The 23,434-nt window shown below is 32.4% G+C and overlaps 2 protein-coding genes across 9 annotated transcripts in view; both read right to left on the minus strand.

Moving 5' to 3' along the window:
* The window catches only part of LOC127699810 (uncharacterized), a 33,703-nt gene extending 16,873 nt beyond the window's left edge, over positions 1–16,830 (minus strand). For 3 of the 8 annotated variants that reach the window (XM_052203177.1, XM_052203176.1, XM_052203175.1), the window contains exons 1-3: positions 16,727–16,830; positions 12,533–12,563; positions 12,048–12,337 (exon numbers count right to left, since the gene is read on the minus strand). In XM_052203177.1, coding sequence (XP_052059137.1) covers positions 12,048–12,337; positions 12,533–12,563; positions 16,727–16,747 — 342 coding nt within the window. In that variant the 5' untranslated portion in view covers positions 16,748–16,830. Of the gene's footprint in view, positions 1–411; positions 1,209–2,667; positions 2,696–11,448; positions 11,477–12,047; positions 12,338–12,532; positions 12,564–16,726 lie in introns of those variants that run through there. The other 5 variants (XM_052203174.1, XM_052203172.1, XM_052203173.1 and 2 more) reach the window with 3 other exon arrangements.
* Positions 16,831–17,797: 967 nt separating this feature from the next.
* On the minus strand, positions 17,798–20,638 carry LOC127699790 (uncharacterized). Its single transcript, XM_052203135.1, has 3 exons — positions 20,287–20,638; positions 19,697–19,803; positions 17,798–18,427 (listed from the first exon to the last, which is right to left on the minus strand). The coding sequence occupies exons 1-3, from the start codon at positions 20,399–20,401 to the stop codon at positions 17,798–17,800; spliced, it is 852 nt and encodes a 283-aa protein (XP_052059095.1). The 5' UTR covers positions 20,402–20,638.
* Between the last annotated feature and the right edge of the window lie 2,796 nt (positions 20,639–23,434).

Below are 23,434 nucleotides of genomic sequence, written 5' to 3' on the forward strand. Positions count from 1 at the left end.
TTTGATTTGTGCTCATTTCAAAAAGCAAATTAAGCTTCGTTTCTTCGTTTCTTTTTTTCAATCTTACGTTTTGTTTTTATTTGTTTTTATTTGTTGTTTTCGTATCTTAGTGAGGATGACATTACATGTTTTGAGTTCATGGGCACAGAAAGCAAAACAAAAAATACAAATAAACCCACACAAATTAGAGTTGAACAAGAACAATCATGATTATCTATTCGTACATGTCTGCATTTGTTCAATAACAATAAATTAATACACAAGTTTATTTTATATTTCGACACGGACATCGATACGTTTCGGTTGTATAAGAACGGCAAGATTGTGTAAAGGCTCATAGACAAACCGTACAAATGTAAACAAGAGGAACTATTTTTAAATATCAAACAAAATCTGTTTTTGTTTTCTTTTTCTTCACGAAACATTCGTAGACACAGTGTTGATCACTTATAGTTCATGTTGTGGATGCATATGAGTTATCATTCAGAAAAGGATTCTTATCTTTGAAAGAAAGTAACAACTATCTATAAAGCATGTACAATGAAAGATAATATATAATATATAAGTTAGGCGTCTAGCAAAATTCTACAAAATGAAAATAATATTTAAAAATTTTGATGCGATCGAAGCTTTTTTTTTATTAACTCCTATCCTGAACAGTCAATATCCCATAACATTTAAAAGATACTGATGCATAAATACTTTAACATTCGAGGAGCTAGATGGCCAAAAACTAACTAAAGGGAAGTCACAAGCGCAGATTGTTCAATGATGAAAATATAAGCTTAATTAAATAAAAAAAAAAGATTATATTATGTATTATTTTTCATATTAGTATTACAAACATGACAAACACATGACATACAGACTAAAGTGCTTTGTCACTCCAATGAGTCAGGACATGACTCAGTCCTCAGTACAAACGTTGTACCTTTGACATAGATAAGTCAGTCCACCAGATTTTACATGCTGCAGTGCCTTCATAAGAGCAAAAACTGTTGGAGTCTGACTTGAGGTTTTCCATATGCGTAGTACAGATGCAATTTGGCTGTACATATCTTTTGGGTAATTGTACATGGTTGCCTCTATATCTTCTACAGTAAGTCCCAATTCTATTCCGAGGTGTATAACACAATTGCCAATATGTTTTGGTAGCTCTGTTAAAACATCATCATCAACAGTGCTTTGCAGACGGATTTCAGACACATCTAAAGTAATAATTAAACCAATGCTTTTCCCTTGATAAGTTATTGTTCATTTACCTTTGTGATTTTCATTAATTTTAACATACAAACAGATATCTGTAAACGCATTATTGCAAATTTAGACAATCACTTTCTGATAAAAAGCTATATCTTGTTATTACTGAATATTTAAAAACAGCAACTATCAAACAAAACGCTAAAAGAAAATGTTTAGCTTATTAAGCTTACGAACAAGTTTAGTAAAACCGAAAATAATGAAAATTTTACCAAACAAGTTAAATATTTACATCATTGAATATCCTTCATTCATAGTGTGAAGTGGGTAATTGGCAGTTAAATTCAGTAGACCTGAAGAAAAGGCTTGTTTTGTAAATGTATGTATGATAAGGTCAAAGTCAACTTGTTGTAAGTTCTATAGATGCAGTCATAATTTTGTTGATCACACCGATATCAACATTACATTGTACATTAGTCGTAATAACTATTTTCTTAATGGTTTTTCCTCATGAATTTGAATAACTAAACATTGTTTTGAGCAACACGAATGAAATAACTTTTCATCTGGAAATAGTGTCTTTATTGGAGCATCAGTGATTTTCATTGGTAAAAATTAGTAGCATTGTCATTTTAGCGATTTTTTTAATATTGCCATATAAGCGGGAAGTATGGCTAGCCAGAAAACCAGGTTCAACCCACCATTCTTCTTAAAATGTCCTGTACCAAGTCAGGAATATGACAATTGTTATCAAGTAGTCCGTTTCTATGTTTGTTGGCGTTTGTATTTTGTTGCACTTCGGTGTTTATTTTGTTTCGTTGTTTCCCTCTTATAGTTGATGTGTTTCCTTCGGTTCTAGTTTGTAACGCGGATTTGTTTTCTCTCAATCGATTTATGACTTTTGAAAAGCGGTATACTACTGTTGCCTTTATGAGGAATTTACAGATGATAGCGACTATGTTCTTAATGTCGTAACTTCAATCCCGTCCCCCTTTCCCGAATATGACCTACCGAATTAGAATTATTACTGGGTTTGTACTAACATGAGCAACACGACGGGTGACATATGTGGAGCAGGATCTGCTTACCCTTATGGAGCATCTGATATCATTACCAGTTTTTGGTGGGGTTCGTGTTGTCCAGTCTTTAATGTTTCTATGTTGTGTTTTTTTGTACTATTGTTTGTCTGTTGGTCTTTTTATTTTTTAGCCTTGGCGTTGTCAGTGTATTTTCGACTTATGGGTTTGAATGTCGCTTTGGTATCTTTCGCCTCTCTTTTAAGTAGTACTTTTTTGATCATTGTGCTGTGCACATACTGGAACATTTTTTTTTCCTGACTGGCATTCTGATACGTTAAAAATATAACATTCACGTTCAAATAAAGGTTATTCTAGAAACAGGCATGTACAATCTAAAATATTGATCAAACAAAAATATCCAACTACAAAAAAAAAAAACAAAACATACCATTCAGGCTAGTGTCTTCCCTGAATATCTACAAACAAATGTTGATACCATATAAAACATGTCAGCTGAGTTATAAAAATGACATATAAATGTATTACGTATTAAAACACTTCATATTCATAAGAGAACTCTCAGTTACTAACAGCTAGTTCTAAGCAAACAAGAACATATACAACATTCTTTTGCTTTGACTTTAATTTAAATCAATACGCATCCAACATCCATTGGATTTATTGTTTAAATTTCATTAAAACTCACATTAACCATGATATTGCGCAATACCAACCAAGAGATATCGCCAGAATGTAGGCCCGTGAATGTTAAACTCTGTATGAAACACATAATATGTATATTTTAATTTAGCTCATTAAATCGTTGAATTCGGTTAGGTTTCATTGACACTAAGGCCATTGATCTCATTTTTTATATGTGATAAAATAAAGTTGACGTTAACAAGTTGTTTTTTTCTCAATTGTTTTAGTATTGTCAAAAATGTCACTACACATGATAAATATATATTTTGTAAGTCAACGAATACATGATACATTAAACCTCATATATAATCAGCGAGGTGCTGATTTTTTTATACAACACATTACCTGGCATAGGAAATGATGGTTCAAGTTAACTGCTATCAGAGCATCTCTAATGGGTTTCAACGATGGGCGTTTCAGTTTAGCTTCAATGTCTTTCATACATTTTACCAATGCCATGAACATAACACTATGTACTCCATTAGCTTCATACTGGTGTTGTATATTGCAATATTCCTGTGTTTCCAATCCCATGTGAATGATGAATTCACCAAAACCAGATAAAACCTTTCGTTTCGTAACTGATATTAGAAAAATGAATTCAGTTTCATAATCTGATTCCTATCCGATTCCAAGGATAGACGACTGCATTTATAACATTGACTAAGCAAAATTTGTGAGCAAATTTGATTTATTGAAAGGCTACTGGCAAGTACCATTGACACACAGAGCTCGTGAAATAGCAGCTTTTGTAACACCAGAAGGCTTATTGCAATATACTGTCATGAAATTTGGTATGAAAAGTGCACCAGCTACATTTCAAAGAATGATTAATGATGTTATAAAAGATTTAGACTGTTGTTATGCTTATATTGATTATCTTATTGTAATTAGTGATAGTTGGGAAGAGCACTTAACACATTTATATGATACTTTTGATAAATTGTCACAATCAAATTTTACTGTTAATCTTGGTAAAAGTGAATTTGGCAGGCCACTTTTGATTATTTAGGGCACATAGTTGGCCAAGGTCAAGTGAAACATATCATGGCTAAAGTTGATGCAATTACCTAATTTCCTCCACCTACAAATAAAAACAACTTATGAGATATTTAGGCATGATTGGATTTTACAGGAAATTCTGTTCAAATTTTGCTACTGTTGTTCAACCATTGACTCATCTTTTACGGAAAGATTCTAATTTAATCTGGAGTGATAATTGTCAAAACGCTTTTGAAAACAGCAAATCACCTTTATTTAATAGTCCAGTTCTGATCACTCCAGACTTTGAGAAACAATTCAAACTTGCCGTTGATGCAAGTGATGTAGGAGTTGGAGCCGTTTTATATCAAGAAACAGATAATAATGTTGAGAAACCTATATCATATTTTTCTAAGAAATTATATAAACATCAGAAAAATTATTCAACTATTGAAAAAGAGTGTTTTACACTGTTGTCTGTACTTCAACATTTTGATGTATATTTAAATCCCACTCTGCATCCTATTCTGGTTTATACTGATCATAATCCTATCACCTTCATACATAAAATGAGAAACAAGAACCAGAGGGTGACTAAGTGGAGTTTATTGTTACAGGAATATGATGTTATTGTAAAACATATTAAAGGTAAAGATAATGTAATAGCAGATGCTTTATCTAGATCTTATGAAAACACTGTATACATACTATGTATTTTTGTACATATTATTCATGAAAAGTTTTTGTTACACTCAAACTTTTTTAAGGGGGGAGGTGTTATGATACTGTAACTATCATATTCATTTAGTTGGTCAAATTTGTTCTGTGTAGCCTTATAGTTGTTTACAAAATGATGCTATAACTGTGCAGTTTAGAAATCACTGGAACAATCATAGAGACTGATGGAATGATTAGAACTTTCTATTTGACTTAAATAACGATTCAAGAATGATCATTATAAAAGATGCGTAATTGAAACTTCTCACACTGTTCTAGAAGATTCCGTTTTACAGTTTTGTAGGAGTTTCCCTTCTACAGTGTTCTAGAGATTTCCGTGACAACTATATATATACAGACATTTAAGTTAACATTCAGATATAGACATTAATATTCTCAGAAGTTCTCTCAATTGGATTGAAACTTTTATTTACGAACACCATCATACTAGATTGTGACCTATTGGACGTAATATTCTGTTTGGATTCCCGAGAAGAATTCCGGATAAAGAAAAGACAAAAGATCGGACATATATTTTGACAGTTAAGTTAACATTTCTATTTGTGTATTACTTCTTGTAAACTTGTGTATAATAAATCTTGTTAAATGTTATTATTGATTTGTGTTTCTTGTTGGCTACAATTTAAAGGTGATTTCTGGCCGTAACAATACAAAACAAATTCATTAGATAAAATATCAATGTTTTGAGAGCATGAAACCAAAATGACCAACAGTGATCAGCAAAAAATATTTTTACCTGTCCTGCGGGAGATACGACCTTAGATCATAATTGTATTCAAATTACAAATATTATAATTGATGATTAGCTAAAAAAAAGTAATGGTTATATACACATGCCTTAATGATTCCATTTCATTTGTAAGCAAAGCGCAACAATATTGAATATTCAACAACATGAAACAATGGAAAGGAAAACCATGTTACTTAGATAGAGCAAAGAATATCACTGTAATCATCATTCTAGAAAATCATGACCACCTCACATCATGTGAAAATGAGCAGATCGGGTATTACTTACAATGAATAATTATCTACAATGAACAAAGGGACAAAGATCTTAACCACTTTATGACCTTCGATATTTAACAGAAACTATACCGTATAAATTATAAGAGGTCCCTGGATTCAAGATATGTGAAACATTTATAAAAGGAAAACTTATGGGCTGATGTTAGCTAATGGCATTAAACGAAAAACAAAAATGTCATCGGAATCAACGACAATCACTTGATCACATCAAGTTGGACCGACATATTAAGAAAATTGCGAGGTTTAACATTTTTGCGAGGGTTCGATCGACCTCTTTACTCAGTGAAGAGGTTTCATTCTGGATAGGTTCATTAGACATACATGACATGGTACAAGTTGACCATAGATTGTAGTAGTGCGAGTTGATCCTAGTACGAGTTAAATTTTTCCATTTGAACAAATAACCTAAACGATTTTTTCATTTCTCATTTTTGAGAAAGAAGGTTGAGATCAAGTTATATTGTCAAAAAGGTTACTTTAGCTTTTTTCTGTTGATACATGTATGTCAAGTTGTCAAACATTACAGGCTAAATTCCACAAAATACACACCACAGTGCTTTCTAATGATTCCTTCGTTGAAAGAACGTCCCATAGCAGTGGGATAAACCAAGTGCTTTTAGAGTAGCTCGGCTCAGCTCAGAAGTCAGAATTGCGGTACTAACATGATTCAAAATATTCCTCATTTGCACTCGCCGTTGATGAAATAAAAGAAAAAGAAAAGGTAAATTTATATTTTAACGAACAGTCGGTATTCGTTTGATACTTATTTTGAACTACTTGCTGACTTGTTTGTACTCATAAGGCACATAATTAATGTAAAACCCTTTTTCAAAAGATGCATCTTGCCGTTATCCAATTTTACTTTCATATATATTGATGATGTCCTGGCACTCGTTCATTCGGGAACAACTGAAAACAGACCCGGGTTTATGGCGGGGCTCCTGATGGCTAATCTTTATTTTGTATATAGTGTTTTTTAAACTGTAGTTTGTGTTGTCGTCGTTTTTATATTTTCATGGTTTTGTCTGTTTCTCTTCAAGTTTGTATTTTAGTTTTGTTTCTCCCTTTTAGTTGTCATATAGCTATTCACGTATCCAGATATTTATTCATCATTCGCCTTCAAATGTTTTGGTTTGAGCTTTCCTGTTATTAATAAATCCAGAAAAGCGATTCGGAGGCAATACCTTGATACAGTATTATTTTAATTTTGTATCTTCCTCAAATAAGTTGATGGATATTAAGTATCTGTGTCTAAACCTACTAGTGAAATGTTTTTTGTCTGGTCCTCGATTGTTCGATGCCAGATTAGTCGTCTGCTCTGTAAAGTGTCTGATTGTTACACTTCAGTTAAGTGTGTATACGGAATGTGTATACAAGCATAACAGAAGATGCGTACCCGTCCGATTCCTTCATGTTTTGTTTCATCCTTAAATTATCTGTATAGAGGCATTAGATGTAGACATCGGTAAACTACTGTTACATATTATTTATCTTTGGTGGATTTGACGATTGAGTGTAGGTCTCATTATCTCATGCATGTCTTTAAGAATTCAAGTATCTATACACCATTGGCTTTCAATTGTGTGTTATATTTTAGGTGTTCACGACGAAGAACAATCCATACAAAAGTACCAGACGCAACAAATTTATCAACTTTGTATTCTATTCACAGATAGCGCTGTATGAAAAAGTAGTCTGCTGCTCACCAGTCCTTAAGATTTGGATACATATGAACATTGGGAAGAAAAAAATAGAATTTAAGAGACGAATAAAATACTTTAATGTTAAGTTTGGTTCAATTTGTTGTGAATTTATTAGCATGATTATATCAGGTAGTCTTTATTAATGATCAATTAACCATGTTTACTTTCGATCGATTTTCTTTTTTTTTCACACATTGTTGTCAATATATTGGAAGTCTATGCGAATGTCATATAAATGAGAGGTTTGGCTAGCTATAAAACCTGGTGTAATCCGCCATTTTCGACATAAGGCAATGCGTGTACCAAGTCAGGAATATAATTGTTGTTTTCCAATCGTTTGATGTGTTTGAGCTTTTTACGTTGACATTCGATAAGATAACCTTTCGTTATGCATTTTCCTTAGAGTTTGGTATTTTTGTTATAAAAATTTTCTTTATAGTAGACATGCACGTAAAATTGTCCTATCGAATTGAAAAAAAAAATAACAAAAAAGAAATTAAAATTAAAAACAGCACAGAAATTCAACGAATTGGCCCAAACAACAAAAAAAGGGTAGTGATCTCAGATGATTCGGAAGAGTATCATTGCACACGTGGTAAAATTCGTATGCTAAGGCAAATGTGGAAATAAGTTCAAAAGGGGAAACAGGAGCAAATTCCAGCTATCCATGATTACCCGTGACACAAATATTCAATTATAGTCAGAGATCAATGAAGTGTTTGTAAAATTGTTAAGGATGATTTTAACCGTTCTATTTGTTATCAATTGTTCAATATCTTTCTTGTTAGATGTATCTCATAAAATATTGTTTCGTCTTTTTTCCTGAGTTTCCGAATATTTTTTTTTTTACATCTTATAATTTTTAGTTGAAAAAAAAGCTGGAAACTCTAGCTTTTATCAGATAAATCCACACATCAACCATACGTGAGGTTGTCTGATTGGTAAAAAAGCCCCATTAAACAAAAAGTAATAAAACACAGCATCGTATGATTGTATGCAATCTTTTATTTTAAGAAATAGTATAAATAAGCCTAAGCAAAAGCAAAACATTATGAAACTAATAAAACAACAAAGTATAATCTTCTATAAAAAAAAAAAAAAAAAAAAAAAAACACTGGACATCAATAAAATAAATCGCATTAAATAAGTAATGCAACCAAATAAGCAAATGTATTGTGATGCAATGAATGAAAAGTACTTGTTTTACATATAAGGAAATAAGCATATCAATAGAGTTGTCTCATTGGCGATCACACCACATCTTCTTTTTTGATATCAGTGCGAACAAATGAGAAAAAAATATGTATATAGCTGTTCGGTGACAATCTACAGTATACAGCAATAGGTAACCACATAACAAGACCAATATATTATTTTTTTTAAAGATACTGTTCTGTCTTCCTTCATTGTTTGATTTGTGCTCATTTCAAAAAGCAAATTAAGCTTCGTTTCTTCGTTTCTTTTTTTCAATCTTACGTTTTGTTTTTATTTGTTTTTATTTGTTGTTTTCGTATCTTAGTGAGGATGACATTACATGTTTTGAGTTCATGGGCACAGAAAGCAAAACAAAAAATACAAATAAACCCACACAAATTAGAATTGAACAAGAACAATCATGATTATCTATTCGTACATGTCTGCATTTGTTCAATAACAATAAATTAATACACAAGTTTATTTTATATTTCGACACGGACATCGATACGTTTCTGTTGTATAAGAACGGCAAGATTGTGTAAAGGCTCATAGACAAACCGTACAAATGTAAACAAGAGGAACTATTTTTAAATATCAAACAAAATCTGTTTTTGTTCTCTTTTTCTTCACGAAACATTCGTAGACACAGTGTTGATCACTTATAGTTCATGTTGTGGATGCATATGAGTTATCATTCAGAAAAGGATTCTTATCTTTGAAAGAAAGTAACAACTATCTATAAAGCATGTACAATGAAAGATAATATATAATATATAAGTTAGGCGTCTAGCAAAATTCTACAAAATGAAAATAATATTTAAAAATTTTGATGCGATCGAAGCTTTTTTTTTATTAACTCCTATCCTGAACAGTCAATATCCCATAACATTTAAAAGATACTGATGCATAAATACTTTAACATTCGAGGAGCTAGATGGCCAAAAACTAACTAAAGGGAAGTTACAAGCGCAGATTGTTCAATGATGAAAATATAAGCTTAATTAAATAAAAAAAAAAGATTATATTATGTATTATTTTTCATATTAGTATTACAAACATGACAAACACATGACATACAGACTAAAGTGCTTTGTCACTCCAATGAGTCAGGACATGACTCAGTCCTCAGTACAAACGTTGTACCTTTGACATAGATAAGTCAGTCCACCTGATTTTACATGCTGCAGTGCCTTCATAAGAGCAAAAACTGTTGGAGTCTGACTTGAGGTTTTCCATATGCGTAGTACAGATGCAATTTGGCTGTACATATCTTTTGGGTAATTGTACATGGTTGCCTCTATATCTTCTACAGTAAGTCCCAATTCTATTCCGAGGTGTAAAACACAATTGCCAATATGTTTTGGTAGCTCTGTTAAAACATCATCATCAACAGTGCTTTGCAGACGGCTTTCAGACACATCTAAAGTAATAATTAAACCAATGCTTTTCCCTTGATAAGTTATTGTTCATTTACCTTTGTGATTTTCATTAATTTTAACATACAAACAGATATCTGTAAACGCATTATTGCAAATTTAGACAATCACTTTCTGATAAAAAGCTATATCTTGTTATTACTGAATATTTAAAAACAGCAACTATCAAACAAAACGCTAAAAGAAAATGTTTAGCTTATTAAGCTTACGAACAAGTTTAGTAAAACCGAAAATAATGAAAATTTTACCAAACAAGTTAAATATTTACATCATTGAATATCCTTCATTCATAGTGTGAAGTGGGTAATTGGCAGTTAAATTCAGTAGACCTGAAGAAAAGGCTTGTTTTGTAAATGTATGTATGATAAGGTCAAAGTCAACTTGTTGTAAGTTCTATAGATGCAGTCATAATTTTGTTGATCACACCGATATCAACATTACATTGTACATTAGTCGTAATAACTATTTTCTTAATGGTTTTTCCTCATGAATTTGAATAACTAAACATTGTTTTGAGCAACACGAATGAAATAACTTTTCATCTGGAAATAGTGTCTTTATTGGAGCATCAGTGATTTTCACTGGTAAAAATTAGTAGCATTGTCATTTTAGCGATTTTTTTAATATTGCCATATAAGCGGGAAGTATGGCTAGCCATAAAACCAGGTTCAACCCACCATTCTTCTTAAAATGTCCTGTACCAAGTCAGGAATATGACAATTGTTATCAAGTAGTCCGTTTCTATGTTTGTTGGCGTTTGTATTTTGTTGCACTTCGGTGTTTATGTTGTTTCGTTGTTTCCCTCTTATAGTTGATGTGTTTCCTTCGGTTCTAGTTTGTAACGCGGATTTGTTTTCTCTCAATCGATTTATGACTTTTGAAAAGCGGTATACTACTGTTGCCTTTATGAGGAATTTACAGATGATAGCGACTATGTTCCTAATGTCGTAACTTCAATCCCGTCCCCCTTTCCCGAATATGACCTACCGAATTAGAATTATTACTGGGTTTGTACTAACATGAGCAACACGACGGGTGACATATGTGGAGCAGGATCTGCTTACCCTTATGGAGCATCTGATATCATTACCAGTTTTTGGTGGGGTTCGTGTTGTCCAGTCTTTAATGTTTCTATGTTGTGTTTTTTTGTACTATTGTTTGTCTGTTGGTCTTTTTATTTTTTAGCCTTGGCGTTGTCAGTGTATTTTCGACTTATGGGTTTGAATGTCGCTTTGGTATCTTTCGCCTCTCTTTTAAGTAGTACTTTTTTGATCATTGTGCTGTGCACATACTGGAACAAATTTTTTTCCTGACTGGCATTCTGATACGTTAAAAATATAACATTCACGTTCAAATAAAGGTTATTCTAGAAACAGGCATGTACAATCTAAAATATTGATCAAACAAAAATATCCTACTACAAAAAAAAAAAACAAAACATACCATTCAGGCTAGTGTCTTCCCTGAATATCTACAAACAAATGTTGATACCATATAAAACATGTCAGCTGAGTTATAAAAATGACATATAAATGTATTACGTATTAAAACACTTCATATTCATAAGAGAACTCTCAGTTACTAACAGCTAGTTCTAAGCAAACAAGAACATATACAACATTCTTTTGCTTTGACTTTAATTTAAATCAATACGCATCCAACATCCATTGGATTTATTGTTTAAATTTCATTAAAACTCACATTAACCATGATATTGCGCAATACCAACCAAGAGATATCGACAGAATGTAGGCCCGTGAATGTTAAACTCTGTATGAAACACATAATATGTATATTTTAATTTAGCTCATTAAATCGTTGAATTCGGTTAGGTTTCATTGACACTAAGGCCATTGATCTCATTTTTTATATGTGATAAAATAAAGTTGACGTTAACAAGTTGTTTTTTTCTCAATTGTTTTAGTATTGTCAAAAATGTCACTACACATGATAAATATATATTTTGTAAGTCAACGAATACATGATACATTAAACCTCATATATAATCAGCGAGGTGCTGATTTTTTTATACAACACATTACCTGGCATAGGAAATGATGGTTCAAGTTAACTGCTATCAGAGCATCTCTAATGGGTTTCAACGATGGGCGTTTCAGTTTAGCTTCAATGTCTTTCATACATTTTACCAATGCCATGAACATAACACTATGTACTCCATTAGCTTCATACTGGTGTTGTATATTGCAATATTCCTGTGTTTCCAATCCCATGTGAATGATGAATTCACCAAATAAAGTAATTCCAAACTTGGAAGCTAATCTAACAAGATGCTTGTTGCTTGGAATTGTTTTCAATTCTGTAGTGTCTAGACCTAAAATAAACATTGAAATGTTATGTTATCAACTGTTCAAAAGTACAAATGAGGTAGTTTTTGACACACTGTACATATTTTGAAAACAGGCGTTGATATTGTCCCAAAATTACCACCAATTGAACACAGATTGAGAAAAAAAAACTAATCTATTTGTATTCGATATATTAAAAAGAAAAAAATGCAGCTACTCACCTGTACATCTTTGATGACATTCTTTTTGTTTCTGTAAAAGACACATGTACAGAAACTAAATAGCGGGTGTTAAGTAGAAAACTCATGTTCGGACAATTTTACAGACAACACATTCAGATCTTATTTGTAGCTTTATATACATCCCAAGTATTTGGACTAGAGAGTCGTCTCATTGGCAATCATAAGATCTTCTTATTTGATGATGTTGATGTATTTTATTCGTACGTCAAAGAACACAATGGGATTACTGAAACATAATTCTAAAGTAGAAACCAGCAATCAGAATATAAGAATAAGAAGATGTTGAATAATTGAGACAATTCTCTACCAGAGATCAAATGAAATAGAAATTAACATCTATAGGTCACCGTACGGCTTTCACCTATGACAAAAACCGATACCGTATCGTCAGCTATTGAAGGCCCCGAAATGGCAAGGAATGCACATGACGATGCACCCGTAATTAACAAAAAAACAACGACGTAGTATCACTACAAAAGCCTCTAACAAACATTTTAATTACATAAACCTTAACTGAATAAGGTTCGCAACGAAAGCCCCAAACAAACTTGTTAACTAAATAAACATAAACAGACTAACATTCACAACACCAAAAAAAAAAAAAAAAAAAAAAAAAACACCGTTAAACATGTTAACCACGTTAACCCTAACAGAATAACGTTCACAAAAAAAAAAAAAAAAAAAAAAAAAAATAATGTTAACTACATAAACCTTATAAAAAATTAACAGAATAACGTTCACAACCCAGCAATAGGACTGAAAAAACCTTAACAGAATAACATAATAACGTTCAAAACAAAAGTACCCCCCCCCCCCCCCAACAAGCATGTTAACTACATAGACTTTAATAAAACAACGTTCACAATACAAGCCCCCATCAAACATGTTCATCACACTTACCTTAACAGAATAAAGTTCACAACAAAAGCTCCAAACAAACATGTTAACAACATAATCCTCAACATAATAACGTAATCAACAAAATCACCCGAAAAACATGTTAACAACATAATCCTCAACATAATAACGTAATCAACAAAATCACCCGAAAAACATAATAACAACATAATCCTCAACATAATAACGTAATCAACAAAATCACCCGAAAAACATGTTAACAACATAATCCTCAACATAATAACGTAATCAACAAAATCACCTGAAAAACATGTTAACAACATAATCCTCAACATAATAACGTAATCAACAAAATCACCCGAAAAACATGTTGACAACATAATCCTCAACATAATAACGTAATCAACAAAATCACCCGAAAAACATGATTACAACATAATCCTCAACATAACAACGTTATCAACAAAATCACCCGAAAAACATGTTAACAACATAATCCTCAACATAATAACGTAATCAACAAAATCACCCGAGAAACATGTTAACAACATAATCCTCAACATAATAACGTAATCAACAAAACCACCCGAAAAACATGATAACTACATAATCCTCAACATAATAACGTAATCAACAAAACCACCCGAAAAACATGTTAACAACATACACCTCAACATAATAACGTAATCAACAAAATTACCCGAGAAACATGTTAACAACATAATCCTCAACATAATAACGTAATCAACAAAATCACCCGAAAAACATGTTGACAACATAATCCTCAACATAATAACGTAATCAACAAAATCACCCGAAAAACATGTTAACAACATAATCCTCAACATAATAACGTTATCAACAAAACCACCCGAAAAACATGTTAACAACATAATCCTCAACATAATAACGTAATCAACAAAATCACCCGAAAAACATGTTATCAACATAATCTTCAACATAATAACGTAATCAACAAAAGCACCCAACAAACTATTTAACTACATTAACCTTAACAGACAGAATGACGTTCACCCAATCTGATTTTCTTTTAATAAAAAGGGATTCTGAATTGCACAAAATAATTTTTATACCAACATGTAAGTTTCAAAGTGTTTTTTTTTTTCTAACTTAAGGAAGATAAAACATTGTATTCTCAATAATTTCTAAATTCATCAAGGAATTTTTAAACAAGTATGCTATGAATATTGTCAGGATGAGTTGAGATCTTAGAAAACAGTTAAGTTAAAAATCTCTTTATCAAATGTCTTATTTCAAACTTTTTTCAGTTTTCAACATTAGCATCTGTATGCAAGCAGCTTATTGCTGCTTTTAAAGACTATTTTCAACATATAGGTTAAACGGTACATTTTCTATAACCTATGTGTACATGCAATTTATCGACGCTTTCTAAGACTGTTTTCTGAATTTTGAGTTTGATATACAATTATGCAGCTGTTTATTTGGTTAGATTGCAAGTTGAACTAGAAGTTTATTTTGTTTATGGGGACGTTTGGTTGTTATTTTATTGATGTTTTAAATATTAAAAAATCACAACAATCGTCAAAAACAGAGAAGGAGGAATTAATTATTGTTTCGACAAAGAAAAATGTATCATTGGGAATCCTTAGTAAAAACGCGATCCCTTAATCTTTCAACATACATTCTCCTCATTGCATGAACTGTTTTAATGTTGCTATATGAAGACGGAAAGCTCATACCAGTAACATGCATGTCTTCTACAATGATTTTGTCGATCGCATCTGGCTATTAATGTCGTATATTAATGGAACATACCATCCTTTTTTTGTATTTAAGAATAAATGTTATGGACATCTTAACAAGTACTTAACATTGTATGCAACAATGCCTTCTCGAATTGTCCTGATCACTTGATAATTAACAATTTAAAAGGCTTATTAGTTGTATATCAACGATTCGGTCATTAATGAAGCTCCACAGGCGAAGTAATACTTTTTTTTTTAGATCCGTTAATGATACATGAGACCAGGAGATTATACTACAAGGAGAGTACACACTATACATTACTCACACATAAATTGTGACCATTTTTCGATAAGTGGATGTCGATTGTGCAGAGTCGCAAACAGATTGGATCCTATTTACATATTCAAATAAGAACAAAAACACCCGAAGTGTTATAAACCGACCAATATGTTACAATATAAGCCTGTTGTCCTGGCTCACTTCATGCAGTAGACTTACTGTAACGAAGTGGAGGTTTTATCAAGGAACACTGACTATAACAAAAAGACACACATGTATTCTGTAGGTGTATTTCCGTCATCATCTGATCATGGTCGATGGTAAATTCATTATCGGTGACGATGCGTTGAAGCTTGAGCAATAATTTGATCAATATATATTCTGCATTTGCATGACGAACGACTCGACCGACAATATTTGCTTCGTAACGGATGACAATGGACTTGAAGTGTACCGTATGAAATATTAGTAAAAATGTGCAGAAAAAATGCCCGTAAATAAAGCATGTAAAGAGTTACCAAGCTATTGATTTACAAATTTACGTCTTTATCTTTTTTGAATGAATAGTTCAACCGTAATTGAAGTTCTTCTGATTAAGAAGACATCAGTGAGGTAACAATCTACATGTTTTGTAATCATAATAATAATATACACCTACAGAATGTATATGTACATTTTCTGGCACTTGACTGTGCAGTTGAATAGCCAATAAATGCATGCATTTTTAACAAAATGAAAATGTTACTTTGATTATAACGAGATTTTGGTATGACGTAGCCACAGGGAGGACTTTCAAAAACACGTAATTATATTTGAAATTCTTATTGACATGTCCAGACAGATGGAACGAGCAAGCAGGATTGAATATAAATTGCATTTTCAAATTTCTTAAAACCTTATTACATTGTCATTTCTTGGTCGTTTCCCAACGTATTAAGACACTAAACTTTCGAATTTTGCGTTAAATATTTTCGCACCGTATAGACACCTGTAAACTGATTGTTACAATAGGTGCACCTGTATTTCAATTACCCAGTCGCCGATTACAGTCCTGTGGCATTCGAAATTCTACTAATTACTCGAACTGTTCGCTGTAACAATCTGGTACATTAAAAGACCATATCGAATGGGCGATAAGCATATCGATTTCATTATATTTCAATCATTTTCTTCTGCTTGCTATCCTTGGGATGTTAATATAATGTTAAGCAGAGTATTCTCTCCCCTTTTAGTATTACATCTTGGTAAGACATATTATTTATTTAGTAATTTACTAAGCGTCGGAACTGATTTGAGTATATAACTTACCTGATCAAAGAACCAGTACATTGGATATTTCTTCTTATGATTTCTATTGCCAGCTGTGCATGTCCATTCGAAACCGTGTGAAGAGTCGTTAACGTTTAGAAGACATACTGGTCCGAGTACACAGTTATTTCGTAGTGCATTTCTTGTTTAGAGAATAAATGAAAATTAAAAAAATCCCACCTGCGCTTTCTCAATAATATTTTTACAGTGTGTTGTACTACTTTTGGGACCAATTATATCAAAATTATAGAAAACTTCATCGGCTCTAACTCAAAATATGGACAATTTCATGTTAAGGGGGTCTTCAAATCTTTTGACAGCTTCCGAAGTGCTAATTTTTTACATTTTTCAGCTGGACCAAATCACTACTTTACTTTAAAATTCATGACCCAAATTTTTTTACAGTGTCATTTCACCCCCCTACTTACTATCTGAGTCATAAAACATGGAGAAATAAATCTGGAAGGGGTATAAAAAAAATCGACAAGTAACACACTGTCCACACTAGGGACTATATTCGTGGACAACGAAAATCAAAGGACGATAACTGTGTACCCGGACCTACTGAGTTGTTGCATACTACTCCTACGTCAATCTTGATCTTGTTCGAAACTTCCCTGGGATTAATCTGCTTTCCATTACTTGTATAGTAGAAGGCTATAGACGACTTAAGTGTCTTAGTTAGACATTCTTGTACGCTTGCAGCTATGTCAGGTGAAAGGAAGTGTAACGATGTTCGGTTTACTAGGTTCACCATGACGCGATTGTCTTGTAAATACATTCTGATTTCATTGTCGTCATCCACCATAAAAATCGCAGCTTTGTGAAAAAGACATTGCTTTCCATCTTCCTTTTTCAAAAGCAAGTTATTTGATGCAGCACCGATAACCTTAAAGGCAAGTGCAGATGGAATGGATGTTATTGCTAGATCGTATGCTAATACGATTGTGCTAGAATCGCTGGTTCCACGTAAGAAGAAGTCAGGTGGAGGACTTTTTTTCACCATGCATGGAACGAGGAGTATCTCATCTCCAGAAGCTGAAGTGTTGTCTTTCGACTGGATAACGATATCTAGGTGTATAAGTAGCTTTGCCACAAAAGCTGCAAGTTCATCGGTCGGCAAATATTGATTGAAGTTGTCTTGTCCCCGCAAAGTTTCCATAGATCACTTTTGTATATATTTCCGGTAAGAACTAGTTTCTGGAGAATTTCTTTGAGCTCCGCATTGTCTGGCCAGAACATCTCATCCGTGATGAATGACCTCATAATGTTGACCAGTGCTGGTGTATGTATGATGACGAACCCTTCCAGGCCAGGTTGTTTGTAGTACATTACTTTACCAGTTGCATCTTGGTTCCGAAGGAAATCTTCTAGTTGCCCTCCTGTTAGAGCCAGATCTTCATTTAGCCTATTAATGTACTCGAGTTGATTTCTCGTAATGACATTGATATTCTGGGATCTCATATTATCTATATGTAATTCTAATGGCACCCATGCCATTGGTCTTTTTTGTCCCCATGTCGACTGTTGCATTGCAAATCTGACCAGTTGCTGAGTCAAAGCCTTGATCTCTGGGTCATGCTTATTGGTACCATTGATGAAGTATACTGTATCCAGGAACATATGTTTTCTTTGTTCGTGCTCTCGGAACAGGTCAGTAATTTCTTTCGTAAAATACATTTTCCTGTTTTGAGCTTCTTCCTTCATAAACAGGAAAAGAAAAATGAAACGTCACTAATAATCAACATCCCATTCCTGATATTGCAAAACATTAATCATAAGCTTACACAATTTTTTAGCAAGAACAAAAATATCAACCAAATATACTGAAGAAGAATATATGATAGGGTAAACTGTATAATCCTTAATATTAAAAAAAAAAATACCTATCGATTATTTAAGTCTATTTTAACCGATCTTTACAAAGAAAGAGGCGATCAAATCATAGAATATAAACTTTTTGTACAAATCTTACCCAATATAGGTTGTGATTTCAATGTTGTTAAGGTAATTACATAAAAGGTACCAATTGTTCTGCACCAGACGCACATTTCGACAATAAATGTCTCCTCAGTGATGCTCGATGCCAAGGTGATTGAAAATCAAAAACTTGTGAAACAAAATGAAGAGCTTATAAACCAAAAAGTACAAAGAAGTACATCCAAAATCGGGCGTGGAAACAGGAATTTGCACGAGGGAGATATATTTCTTAATCTCTAATAATTTTCAACATTTTGTAAAAGCAAATTTTAATAACACAAAATCCGTATTTGATGCCAATTTGTAAGTACTGGAGTTGGGGCTGATGATACTATAATACATGTAACTGTCAAACAATATCATAATTAGTGGTAACTCTACGTCATCATTTCTGACACAGATGTCCCAAAATAGATCATGAGATATTCCTTAAAAATGTCAATTAGACGTAACTAAATGTCCCATTGCTATCATTTGGTTCAACAGCAATCTTAACTTTCATTAGGAAAATCATAATAGGGAATGTAATCATTAGAATATTATATCAACTTGAAGATGTACACGCAATACGCAGAAACTGCTGGACTTGTTCTAGAACAAAAGGAAAATGGGGAGTTTACAATGTATCATTTGAAAAAATTCCTTTTCGGATTTCAACATAAAAATATGGCTAAATTCCCACGATTACATCACTCGCATAATGTATAACTTTAAATAAAATTATAGTTTAGAGATAGTGATTGTACTATTTTTTGCAAGTAGTGTGTCAAATAAAGTTTGTCCTGTAGTGTTTTTTTAGTATCTTCAGTTGATTTAAACGTATTCGGTCTATATATCTGCATTCACCTGCTAATAATATTAAGCAGTTAATTGTCAATCGCCTATTTATTTTGTTTTTTTTCTAAAATAATACATAGTCTAAAAAAAAGATAAATAGGAAAATAGGCAATATATAAAAGAAAACAAAACCAAAACAATAAACCGACATACTGGAGTGAAGCAATCACTGTGTGTTGCTGCAAAGAGAACCATCGGCATTATATCATCCCCTTCTGGACAGTATGTTAGAATTGAATTGATCCAATGCATGATTAATGCTGAAATAGACATTTGCAAACAATTATTTTCTACTAGAAAACATATAGCTTACGACTGCATGGATATGTAGATTCTGCGTTTTATTCATATACACATTAAGATCTAGCTAACATTTTTACTCATATTAGATGTAAGACAAGCTATATTTTTACGTAATGACATATACTTCTTATCCACACATAGTAAACGGTATTTCATACATATTTCACCGATTTCGGTATAAATATTAACAAGGAAATGTAAGATGATTGTATGCGACAACTGTCATAATGATCATATCACACAGATGTAAACAATTAGAGGACACCGTGCGGCCTTCAACAATTAGAAAAAAACATACCATGTAATTAGCTTAAAAAAACCAATTGTTCATTTGCAGCCATTTATATCATACGGTTAACACACATGTAAGGGATATGAATGTACAATTGTCTTTTTTCTGTAATTATAACTGTTTTACGTTTTACTTAGACTGTACTTACATTCCGAGGTGACATCACCTTGGGGATATTCCGTTAGAGGTGTTTTCAGTTCATATCTCCCATTGAACATAATGATGAACGAACCTCGATGTTGAATGAATAATTGATGCGTCATATCATATGACCGCTGTCCACCAAAGTCTATTAGATCAGACGGGGCAATTTCGATAATGTATCGACCTTTTCTTACTTCTTCTAAAATATCTTCTCGAACCGTATAATGGTCTAATTTTGAAACATCTGTTATGGCATCAGGTTCATCTTGCCTACATTTTTCTTCTCTATGCACAATTTGTGTTTTCTCTAATGTTGGAGCTGAAGTGAACGAACTTTTGACTTCCTTTTCAGGAACTTGCACAGTTTTGACTTCGACCCTATTGGCCATTTCCGTTCTGATATTTCGCATTGCATTTTTGAATTTTCTAACGAAGTTTCGTACGCCAGATTTAGATTTGTTTTTATCTGACGACTGCCTGTTTTTCTGTAGAACATTTGGTTGTCCACGTAAAATTCTAGAGAAAACAGCGTGACAACCGGCACCTGCAATACAAACATAAAATCATAATATTTACGTGGATATACTGTATAGGACTTTAGAAAATATAGCAATACAGAAGTAAAGTCATTGTAACATAAACGACCAATCTATTCCAAATTCCGAATCATAAGCGACCTGCGGTATAGGCAATAATGCCCGGAACCATCGCTACTTTTAGTTGTATTATTGTTTATTTTCTGATATTCGTGCATGCTGATATTTGTTCTGTTTGTTATCAGAAACTGTTGGTCTATTTAAAGTACTGACTAATATCAAACATTACCGTTTGAATAAGATATCTTTGAACCCTCTTCCATCTGCACAACAATACTAACGAAGACGACTAAATTCCTTGTCTGCCTCAATCTTAAGAGACATTGAATGTCGAAATACTTATTTAATACAAACATTGGTAACATTTTTGTTCTAACATAGGTTATGTTTCTATTATAACCTTGTTTAGCTAATTTCAACTCCTGAAGTTTTCGTAAATGCAACAAGAACAATAATCAATTTTTGTCATACTTTCAACATTCAATAGACAATGTTTCTTATCACAACTTTGTTTGCAAAACATTATGTTAAGAACAGATCATGTCAGGAATAACTCTGGCGTATACCATTATGCCACTATAACTAATATATGTTTACGGAAAAACTGGTAAAATTATTGTTAAACTACAAAAGTTTTTATTTACATGTATTTAAGATATTTACGTAAATTTTATAAATTGTCTGCTGGTAAACAAAAATCGTGTTTGCATCTTTATTTTAAACTAATGGTCATAAAAAACATTTGATAATCCTTGTTCCAAGTAAATATTGCAAATATGTGAATAACACATTAAATAAGAAATAACACATAACACACAATAGGACAATTTATGTCTTTGATTGTATGATATCTTTTAATTAATAGTATTAAACAAGCATATAAAAAAGCAGACACTGTAGTATATATTTTCCCAGCTAAATTTTTTTTTTAAATGGCTCTTGATTGCTTATTTATTTTTAAATTGTTTTGATTTGTGATTAATCGACATACTTGATTTTCTTTTTTAAGTTTTGTCTTACTGTGTCACCTTTAAGTACCCATTTTACTCTGGTTTTGAAACAAGCAATACCATATAACATATGCTGTTCTATACGGTTTAACAACCGGTCAAGGATACGCTTAACTATTTTATATGTTTTGAACATACACATTAGCTATAAGAAGTCTGAATTTCATATATAAGTAATATGTATATACATAATTGTATTTTGCATGCACACGTATAAAAATTGCGGTTTTTATCCAACGCAATCATAGGTTTGAATGTTGTTTTCAATTTAGACTTGTTTATATTTTTTCGTTTGGGCTTGTATTATATTTGCCTTCGGGTTTATATGATCCGTTCATCCTATTTTGACTCCTCAAAATTCAAGTCTATCCTAAATTGAGGTAAATTGTATGGCTTTCCAAATACCGTTTCGATTCCTAACATCACTGAGGAGACATTAATTGTCGAAATCCGGATATGGTGTACAAAAACCTTTGCACCTCATGTTTGCGGTATACCATCTTTTCCGCAAGTTTATTGTTTTCTGTTTAGTATGAAATTTATAATTAAGATCCATTTATTACATCGGTGATCCGTTTATTTGGCAATCGCCAATTGCAGTTAGCAGGGTTAAGAACATTTGTTGTTCGACCTGTTAGTCAAATGCGTTTTGTTTAAATATACTTTTTTCACTTTTTTGGTCTTTTGGAAAATGTTGTTTGTGCTGTATATAGACCCCTCTAACAAGAAATTTGTTTTGCATGCACACGTATAAAAATTGCGGTTTTTATCCAACGCAATCATAGGTTTGAACGTTGTTTTCAATTTAGACTTATTCATAATTGTATTTATATATATGTGGTTTACCATCTTTTAAAGGAACCATTTCCTCTGTCTTTAAATGAATACCGTTTCGCCAAAAAAAAACAACTAAACCGTCTGTAGATTTCCATGTTACGGGTATGTCATCACCGATGAGAACGCTTGCTAAAGTGCATTTTCCACAGTTGCAGGCACCTGCCAAAAATACTCTGTTGTCAAAAGACTCGTACATTCCTTTTGATAATATGACCTTGAACTCACTTGGGTTACCTATCCATGGAAATTCGGCAACAGATTCTGAAAAGTAAAATGTATGTTTGCATACACAATATGAGAGCAAACTTATGTGTGTAACTATGTCGGTGTACAAGATAAAACGACATTACCTTGAGAAAAAACTCTGAATTTCAGAGTTTTGTCATCTAAAATGAAACAAATGGAGGTCAAAGGACATGAATTATTCGAAAGGGAAACATTATGCTTGTAATGATAACAGAGGAAAATGGTTATGTATGACCTTTTCTCTATTTTTTTCACTTTTTTCACATTTCCTAACCGATTTCGAAAAAAATGTTCTGCTCACTAGTGAAATAACTGTTCTCGACAAATGATTGGTCGAAATATATTGATGAAGTCAAATTTTCTTGGTTTCTTCTGAATCTCCTATTGTGACGTCATGAAAAAAAAACAACCATGCCTGATGACGTCACATATAAAGAACACAACTTTCTGCAAATCTTTCAAA

The sequence above is a fragment of the Mytilus californianus genome, unplaced genomic scaffold (assembly GCF_021869535.1).
Source record: "Mytilus californianus isolate M0D057914Y unplaced genomic scaffold, xbMytCali1.0.p SCAF_41, whole genome shotgun sequence".
Classification (NCBI taxonomy): domain Eukaryota; kingdom Metazoa; phylum Mollusca; class Bivalvia; order Mytilida; family Mytilidae; genus Mytilus; species Mytilus californianus.

Bases quoted from the DNA above. Each gene is read 5' to 3' on its own strand.
- LOC127699790 (XM_052203135.1), bottom strand. From the start codon at position 20,401: ATGACGCATCAATTATTCATTCAACATCGAGGTTCGTTCATCATTATG. The intron at 19,804-20,286 runs GTAAGTACAGTC...TGTCTATTTCAG, and splicing joins AGGTGATGTCACCTCGGAAT to CATTAATCATGCATTGGATC. The intron at 18,428-19,696 runs GTATGTCGGTTT...CTGTTTATGAAG, and splicing joins ACAGTGATTGCTTCACTCCA to GAAGAAGCTCAAAACAGGAA.